Source organism: Daphnia carinata, chromosome 3 (genome assembly GCF_022539665.2).
Source record: "Daphnia carinata strain CSIRO-1 chromosome 3, CSIRO_AGI_Dcar_HiC_V3, whole genome shotgun sequence".
Classification (NCBI taxonomy): Eukaryota; Metazoa; Arthropoda; class Branchiopoda; order Diplostraca; family Daphniidae; genus Daphnia; species Daphnia carinata.
The window spans coordinates 12,117,421-12,127,196 of record NC_081333.1 but is presented as its reverse complement, the minus strand read 5'-3'; the positions used below and the strand labels follow the sequence as shown (position 1 = coordinate 12,127,196).

The 9,776-nt window shown below is 41.7% G+C and overlaps 1 protein-coding gene across 1 annotated transcript; it reads left to right on the top strand.

Annotated features, from left to right (window-relative positions):
* The first annotated feature begins 1,135 nt into the window (after positions 1-1,135).
* On the top strand, positions 1,136-9,564 carry LOC130698539 (protein Wnt-6-like). Its single transcript, XM_057521210.2, has 6 exons — positions 1,136-2,339; positions 4,209-4,468; positions 6,843-6,959; positions 8,352-8,506; positions 8,618-8,768; positions 8,860-9,564. Exons 1-6 carry the CDS (start codon positions 2,263-2,265, stop codon positions 9,168-9,170), a joined length of 1,071 nt encoding a protein of 356 aa, XP_057377193.1. The 5' UTR covers positions 1,136-2,262; the 3' UTR covers positions 9,171-9,564.
* Positions 9,565-9,776: the final 212 nt, after the last annotated feature.

Sequence of the window (9,776 nt, the reverse complement as noted above, 5' to 3'; positions counted from 1 at the left end):
GCGTTGGTGTTTTATTTATATTTTTATTTTCCTTCCAGAGGGTGGTCGTCTTCGGTGATAAATGCGGTGTTTCGTTTCCAGTCACAACGGCACGGCATCGGGATGTCAGATCAATTAGACGCTATTCTCCGACGATAAGTGGATGGGCATTATATTTTCGGCTGAAAAACGAGCCTCCCTAAACAGCTCTCTTTCTCTGTGTGATGACGAAGAGCCGTGGCGAAAGAGAGAAATGGGGCTGTTTTGGTGTGTGCATGTCTTTTCGGCTGCATTAGAGGGGCGAGAGAGAGAGAGGATACGTCAGAATTTAATCGGCCGGATAAGTTGGATATTGTCGGCGGCCTCGGACGGATCAAGGCAAAATATCCTTCTTCATTCTCCTTCAGCGCTCGCCGTTTTTTGATGTCTATACTCCGGCACATTTTGTAACTGGAGAGACTCTTCAGACAGGACACCACCCACTTCGTTCGTCTATACCATTTGCCCGTTCGTTTCTTTCTTTTCAAAGTCTACCGATCGCGTTTCATCCAACGGCTCTGCACCTTCTACAACCCCCTCACACACATACACACGCCAAGAAGAAGAGAAATTGAATAGATCTAGTGGCCGAAATGAAAACGTTAATTTTGTTTGTTTGTTTCCTTATTGGATCGAACTCGACAGCCTTAGACGCATGCCCGACGTGTTTGTTTCTTCGAGTTATCCTTTGATAGTCGGACGACACAATTATAGTCGGGGAAGATAGAGCTGATGAAAGATAAGTTTGACATCGTGGGAGGGTCAACTACCCTTTTCTCCTCCTCCGGCTCTCTCGTGTTTTATAGGCTATAAACAACAATAGTGTCCGCTTGTTTGCTATTTGCCGGAACGAGGCGCCCGCTTGTTTGACTATTCACACAAACACGTGAAACGAAGTGCACCGTGCGCCAATTGCTAAAGCAATCGACCATCCTCTTCTCGCCTCCTCTTCTTTGATCCCTCCTCCCTTCCGTTTCTTGTGCTAGTAGCAGACCCAACAAAAAAAAAAAAATTAAAAGAAAAAAAAGAAAAGAAATACGAGCCGGTCGGGCGGGCCCAGTTTGCCGGAATGATATGGCTTGCCAACTTAGTTGACCTCTAGTAAAGTGTGCGATCTCTTTGCTGGCGGCTGGCGCACCTAGGCAATCTTCAATCATCTTGTCGCTCGCTGCATTTTGCACCTGTTCCGCAGCTGAAAAACAAAAAAGGAAAAAAAAATCATTCCGAGTCGACGCTGACAGTTGATGTCAGTTGCGCTTTCGTTTATCATTTGATTTTCATTCGTTTTTTTATTTTTCCTACGCTCGCTTTATTATTCGGTCAATTCAGATTTTTCTTGTCTCTCATTCCATTCCTGCCAGCATTATCAAACCAGAAATTTAGAAATCACAATATAAAGAAAAAAAAAACGAGGAAAAAAACAAGATAAAACAAAAAAGTTTCATAAGTAAAAAGAATTGCCGCCATTTTTCTTTTTTGTTTTTTTTTCTCGTTTCTTTTTTGTTTTCCCGTTTGTTTGTTTCCCCGCAGCAGTTCGGACTTTTATTCCATCAGCCGTGTGAGAGTGAGCGTGTGTGTGTGTGTGTGTGTGTGTGTGTGTGTGTGTGTCTTGCGCGCGCTGTGTAAGCTGGAGCACGGCCAGCAATCAACTACTATTCATCTGGTCTTCAACGTGAACGAGAGACTCGGTGGCCGATCTGCCCGGCTGATAGGCATTTGTGCTTCTTCAATTGTTTTGCCGGCAAAACAAGCAACGCTTGTGTGTTCCGCAAGCGTGCCCGATCCCTTTCGTTCTTATTCATCAATCAAAATCATTCCCCCCCTTTTTTTTTTTTTTTTTTTTTTTTTCAGATTCTTTGATTTCGCAAGTCGACTGCCAAATCAATCGAATTCTTCTCCAAGTGCTTTTCTTTTTGACGAGAATTCGCCCCCACCCTGTTTTATTCTTTCGGTATTCACGTGCCAATCGAACCACATATCCTTCGTGTTAGTAGCGTAAAACAAGAATAGCGATCGAGAAAAACAAAAAAAAGAGGGGAACAATTAGATAAGAAACCCTCGGGATAAAATTCCGCCGTGCGGAACTCAATTTCAATTTCCATCAAATTCTCACCTACCCCATTGCAAAGACGAATATTATCGTGTCGATTTTTTTTCAAACTTATTTCTTCCCAATTGTGTCTGTGGTCTAGCATAGTGTGTGTGTGTTTTTCAAGTGCGTTGTCTGTGTGTGTGTGTGTAAATATGCATTTGTGGTCGGCTTCGCTCGTCTGCCTCCTGGTTGAGATCGTCCTCCACGTCTGCGCAGTCGATGTCTGGTGGTAAGTGTTTTCCATGCGTTCTTTTAATATTCATTCTTCTATCTCTATTTGTCAATACATGTGGAGGAACAAAAAAAACAAGAGCTGATTGATACATCGGACAGCGATCGTGAGTCGATGTGTGAACGGCTACAAATGCTGATAGATTGTTGCCCACTCGACACATTCGTATATGCGTGTGAGCAGCTGGCAAAACTGTTTACCACCAATGAAACGGTGGCCCCGATTCGCCATCACTTCAGTGTAGGTTATCAAGTTATCGGATAGGCAAAGTAGAGTAAAATAGAGAGGAACATGTCGTTTCTTTGATTCCTTAAATTGACTTGGACCAAAGCTGACGGTCGTCGTCTCGTAAATATGGTGAACTGGCAAAGTGACGGTCCACTTTCACGGTCTAAGTGCAGTCGGCAGTTAAAAATGACGCTACCAACACCCTCGCTTTTCACTCTTACAACTCCAATAAAAAAAAATAAAAAATACAAAACAGTTTCAAACCACGTAGCCTGTCGTATTTTTCACGAACGCTCCCCGTACAGGAAAAACTCTTTTGGCGTGACTTCAATGACGTTCGGTCACAGAGTAAATTCAATCAACAGCCATGGTAGCCTTCAGATATCGGCCATCCTCGCTTGTCTTATCTTCCCAATTTTTGAGAATTGTTTATTATTTATGTTCCTAATTTTTCAGCGGCTGTCGTTTTGGCTTTTGAGCGGATTGCGGAAGGGTTTGGGTGGGCTGTAAGGACAGCGTGTGTGGGGTTGCCCAACTAGTTGGTGCACACTGAAACGAAAGAGCGAAGTAGTGCAGTGCGCATTTTCTTTTTTTTAATACTTTTCCACTTAAATGTGACGGGTCGACTCGGTGACATTTCTTCGAAACGCTTTGTAGTTCCAAAACCGACAATCTTCCCCCCCCCCCCCCCCCCAATAAAGACGCAACATTTCACAAGTTCATTCGAATTCAACTAGATGTTAGAAAAAAAAAGACATTAAAGTTTAAAAAACAATGTCCATTTTTGAAGAATTCGTTTTTTTTTCTCTGAATTGCGCCACCCCAAAGAAAATCGTTTTGGCCAGTTTGATGGTATCCACCATAGCATTCGATCCTGCTTATCTTTATCAACCACACGGACAGTTCTCTTTTTTCTACTAGACATCATCATTTCTTTCTTTCTTTTTCTCTCGCCTGCAATATTGTTGAATACAATTCCACGCGCTGAAAATTGAGCATAGACGAACGTTGCCAAAAAGGACGGACACGGTTCGAATTTTTTTTCCTGAATGAAACGTTATGCCAACGCTAGCGGCTGTTCGTGGGTACGATTAGACGCACATTAATCGTCTACAAAGTATAGCCATCACAGGACATACGTGAGAGTCATAGAGGTAACATAACTTTCTGATCGAATTCGACGGCTCGGAAGAAGAACGTCAGACGCGGAATTCTCAGTCTTGGATGCCGTCCCTTTTTTCCCCCCCCCCCCCTCTCATTTTAAGTGGAAGAAAGAAAAAAAACGGGCTGGTAAGCAGATACCTATTGCGTCTGCGATGCTTTTAGATATCACCTGTTCAAAATCCCTTCCTTCTTCCCTTGACTCGCTTTTTTATATATATATATACCGAGTCGTGATATTCATGAATTCCGATTCCTCTGCCGCCAAAGAGGGTTAAAAGGAATCGAGAGAGTGGCTCTCCAATTCATCGCTTTTGCGGACCTATTAATAATCGGATTAAAAACTTTCCAGGAATTTTCTTTTCCCTTCCATTTCGTTTGTTGTAGTTGATCTTCTCTTTTCCTCTCCGTACGAGAATAAGGAGATTGTAATTGTTTAAATTGTATTTGATTGTGTTTGTTTTGTTTATAAACCAGGGCGAGCGCCAGTCAAGCCATGATGGAACCGATGCGTCTGTGTCGTCAGAGCCGTGCTCAGCACCTGGAACGCACATCGTTGAGTGACAACGGGAGGCTCAGAGGCCGCCAAGTGGAAATTTGCCGCAAGGAGCCGAAAGTGTTGCAGGAGATCGTCAAAGGTGCCCAACTGGGTACCAAAGAGTGCCAACATCAGTTCCGTAATCGCCGCTGGAATTGTACAACGGCCAGAAAGAGTCTGCGCAAAGTCATCGCCAGAGGTAAAGAGAAAAAAAACAAAAAACACATTTCTCATAAAATCAGGGACACTTTGAATGATTTTGCATTTGATAACGCGAAATTGAAATATCCCTTTGGCTATTAAACATCGTTGCCATGTTCCCCGCATCCGCCCTCAAAGCCATTTCCTAAGCTCCAGCGTTCTTCGTCTTAACAAAAATGAAAGGGAAAATGGAGCTTCCAAGAATCGCCGACTTGAGAAACGAGTAGAAAACAGAAAAGTAAAAAAAAAAAAGATTGTATGTGAATAAAAACTAGACAGACGATGGCAAAGATAGCGGCAAAAGAGAGGGGGGGGGGGGAAATGGGATGGTTAGATCTTGTTATTATAGAGGTGCTATTGTGGTGTACCATTTGATAGGGTGGATATATATGAGCCGAGGGATTGAAAGACGAAGAACCAGAGGGACTTTACGTGCTATTCTGTATATGTATACATATTTTTTTTCCAATATCGATAGCTTTGCAATTATCACCTGGCTGCTATCTCATTGTCAGTCGTTTACCAAACAATTTCTCAATATCAGCAATCGTCTCGAACGTTGGTTCAAAACTCCTGGGGAGGTCCATCCGATTCTTTTTTATTGAAAAATAAAAACAAAACAAAAAATAGCGACGTGCTTATTCTCACCTTTTGTCGGCGCCAGTTGTTTTCATTTATTTCGATTCAAACATGACAAATTGCTCATCAATTTGTCGCTCCTTAAGAGGCGCTTTACATCTTAGAAATCTATACACTTTAAAAAGGCCAAACAACCTTTAGTAGCACAATGAATTTCTATAATTCGGTAGCAAGAACAAGCTTTTCCAGTTGTCTGAGAATACAGCCATCCCATTAATTACAAACGTTAACGTGTGAACGAAAGCAGAAACCCGTTATGCAGTCATTCATATGTGGCGATTGAATTTTTGGTACCGTCTCGTACAAAACTGTGCATCTCTTGTCAAATTAAACGCTCACAAACGGGCAATGCAAGACCGTAAAGTCGAGCGAAGATCGCTGGAAGGTCACTACGATAGTGCAACAGAACGAAACAAAGAAAAAAAATCGACTCGTTTTCCATTCTGTTTTGGCCCGCGTAATGTGAGCTCATTAAAACAATATCACCGAAGAAAGTGCACAGATAAATCAAATGGTCCAACTGGTTTTTCGTTTCTCTTTTTACTGCAAGCGTTTGTTGGATGTTAGCGGAGAGTGCGATGAAGCGATACGTCTTTCCATCATACATTTGACATTTGAATAAGAATTAAAAATGGGAAAAAAGAAAACAAAATAAAACAACAAATCCTGTTAGACAGCTAGTTTTATTGAGAGCCAACGTTAAACTAGTCCACACTTGTAAGACAAACGTGTAATGAAAAGGCTAAAACTGTTTAAAGCGCTGAAAAAGGAGGTCGTATAAACAAATACGACGGTTAATAGCCTATGCTGTTGTCTCTTTTATTTAAACCCTGTTCTATGGGGATGCCTTCCCTGCTGATATATTAGCTCCAAACATCAGAAAGGCCAACAGCCAGAAGGCAGCCATGCGACAAATACGATCACGCTCGTGAGAACCAGCTTTTGAAAAGAAACGATCGCTGTGTTGAAGCCATTATTATTTTGATCATTCAATTCATACAACTATTCCCGTCCTTCTTGAACAAAGAATTACAAGTTTAACCACTAAACTCACGTGCCTTCATCCAAGCCAAAATCAAATTTCATTTGTGGAATTGCTGAAACATCTCGAAAAACATTCTAAAGGCAATTTATGTGTACCTATAAAGCGAGTCTGGAGAAAAACATTTCGCAAGTAGTCGACACAAAAAAAAATGGTCAAGGTTTAACAGAAAGGAATAAAGGACATGTTGTGTATGTCAGTTGATGTGCCGCTGAAATATTTTTTTTTTTCCTCCATCAACCCCCATTCTCCCTGAAGAAAAAATATTTGGAGAGAGTTGAATCAAAGGCGGATCAAGCCGTCTATATGGTGCCGGCCATTTCTTTTTTAAAGATGCCTCTGTTTTTTGAGGGACATCAGCGTGAGAAAAGAATGCTGTCGGCCTGATGGCTCCTTCTTCTTCTTCTAAAACAAGAAATCCTTTATTAAAAGAAAAAAAAAAAGGAAAGAAATCGGTTCCTCAGCTACTGCCGACATCATTATCACCTGGGTGCTATTTTTACCTACGTAGGCAACTATCGGAAGACCCTTGCTGATATGCGTACCGTATATACATGTCTTTTCAAAATTGTTTATCAAGAAATTCAAGTATCATAATCCCACCCGGTCAGCTCTTATTTATTCAACCATCTTTGTGTAATTCTGTTGTTCATTTTAAAACGATTGTTTTTGATCAATTTGCTGTGTGCAGATACACGCGAAACGGCGTTCGTCAATGCGATCGTGGCAGCGGGAGTGACCTACACCGTAACGCAGGCGTGCAGTTCCGGCCACCTCCTGCAGTGTACCTGCGATAAAACCATCAAAGGTTAGTCGGTTTCTTTTTTTCCCTTATTCATTTTGATGTCCATTAAGCCACACTCCTTGTAGGCATTAGTCAATAGCAGACTAAAACTGCGCTCTTTTTAAAATTAAATGCCCCGACATTTTGGGAATAATTAAAGGACAACAAAAGCGATACACTTGTTGATAAACTGAGATTTAAAAAAAGAATAGCAGCAGAACTGAGAGGGATGGAATGAGGCCCGCCTTGTGTGCCGCTCACAGGGAATGATATCTACGTGTTATTTAGTCTATCCAAGCTTTGCCGCTATGTCAAGGGCAACACACGAGGAACTTTAGACCGGGAATTTCAAAAAAAAAAAAAATAGGAGAAGAAAGGTGGAAAGACCACCCGGACATTTTGATACACTGACATTGAAAATAACCCATCGAACTCCTACGAAACGTGTTACACGTAATTTGCTTTTTGTTTCTTTTTTTTTTTTTTTTTTTTTTCTTCCTTCCTTTTGATTATTCTTTCTTTTCATTCAATGTTTGGAGCGAATCAACGATTGCCGCACACAACGAATAAGAAACGACGGCGGCGGCAACGGCGGCGGTCAGAAACTCGAGGAGGTTTCCCACGCTCTCCGCAAAAGAATGTCATCCCTTCCTCTCTCTGAACTGTCCCTTTTTTTTTCTTTTTCCTCCCGTGTGTCTATCCCGAAAGGTATTCCAAAAAGCCGATGAGAAAAAGCTCGTCAGCAACGCAACACGGCGGCAGCACAAGTTCAACAGCGAAACCCACACACAGCGCCACCATTTTTTTTCTTCTTCTTCTCTTTTCCACCTCTCTGTCTTTTCTCTTCCTTTTCAAACAGACATAAGTAAATAAATAAATAAAAATTGTAGAAGAAGAAAGAAAGGTTGACAACGACAAGAATTTCCAGCGTCATTAATGGGCACCAGTGCCAGATTCTTCGTCCTCTAACGCAATGGCAGCAACGTTTTGGTTTAGTTTTATCAGATCATTCGTCAACTGAAATCAGATCATGTCAGACCCAACGAGAGGGAAAAGGGCACGAAGAAATGGAGAGGGATTTTATTTTTGTTTGTTTGGTTTTTAAAGACGTGCTCAAAGCGTATAGGGTGGGCGGTTAAGAGACGAAACAAAAGAAATGCGTTATGTAATGGGGAAAGAGCGGCGCATAGTTAAAACAATTTGATTTAGACATTTATTTATTTATTCTTTAGAGTTTCACACAGGTCAAATGTAAATCCTTTCCGGATTTTAATGTCATTTGGGGGAAATGATTGAAATTCTGAATTTTTGAGCAGAAGCTTCGTGAAATGTCGTGAGCTACTCGCTTGCCCTCTAGTGAACAGAACATGTTCATCATTTAAATAATCGTTGACATATTTACGTGATTGAAAACAGGCCTTTCCGCAGATGGACAGTGGGAATGGGGCGGTTGCGCCGACAACGTCCAGCACGGATACAAGAAATCGCGCGAGTTCATGGACGCCAAGTACCGAAAACGAAGCGACCTCAAGACACAAGTCATGCTGCACAACAACGAAGCCGGACGTCTGGTAATTTTAATTAACACCTTTCTTTGATTCAAAATTCATTTAGTAATTAAAATTCCAAGAAATAATTCATACTATTTGTTCGGGATGCCCTTTAACGGGAAAAAATAATAGTCGGTCAAGAATTTCATGCGGACGGAATGCAAATGCCACGGTCTGTCTGGTTCGTGCACACTGCGCACCTGTTGGCGCAAGTTGCCTCTTTTCCGTGACGTCGCCACCAGGTTGAAAGAAAAATTCGACGGTGCTGCCAAGGTCATACCAGGTGATTCCATTTGTTTCCGCACCTCTTGCAATTTTTCGCAAGTCAAATTTTTTGCGTGAGAAATTCTGTTGAATGTCCAATTAATGCGCAGGTAACGACGGTAAAACCATCATTCCGGAAGTAGCTAGTATTAAACCGCCGGGTCGTGAAGATTTGATCTATTCGGAAGAATCGCCGGATTATTGTAATCCGGACCGAGTCACTGGATCGCTGGGCACGGCCGGCAGGGTCTGCAACAGCACGTCACCTGGCGTCGAAGGCTGCGAATTGTTGTGTTGCGGCCGAGGCTACGAAACGCGGACGACCAAGACCCGTGTCAACTGTCATTGCCGTTTCAAATGGTGTTGCGAGGTCACCTGCAAGATCTGTACCGTCAAGAAACACGTCAACACCTGCCGCTGATGTTTGATACGTAGAACGGACAATCAAACGTTTTGTTCATCGGGCAGTCCCGTCAATTGAGTCCCGTCCGTTACCTCTGATACCCTCCATTTGATTGAAATATTTTCTCTGATGGTGTTGTACAGTTTTGTCGTTTATTTTTGGATTAGTACTATAACCCTAATCCATCCCTTTATAACGTTTTGTGGAGAAAAAAAAAAAAGGAAAACTTTGCCAAGGTATTTCGTTGGTTGGTTGTTGTTGTTTACCAATGGATGTCGTGTCGATCGGTCATAGAGAAAAACGACACGTTAACTTTTTTCATATGAATTTGTTTTCCGTGTTATGTGTTTTTTTTTTTTTTTAGATTTCTCCTTTAAATTGTTTGAATATAGTGAACGCCATTTGACCAATATTTTTATTGGGTACCCTCTGTTTTTACTGGTTAACCATTTATTTCGCTAATGTTATGGAGATGTTGCCATCATGTGACGATATACCTTTCATTAATTAAGGCACCACCCACTTAGAAATCGAACTTAAAATCACCCTAAACTTACTTCAGAAGAAATAGTTTGGGCTTCCCCTAAGTGAAAGAAGCCCGGCTAAAATTTTCATTTGAAATTT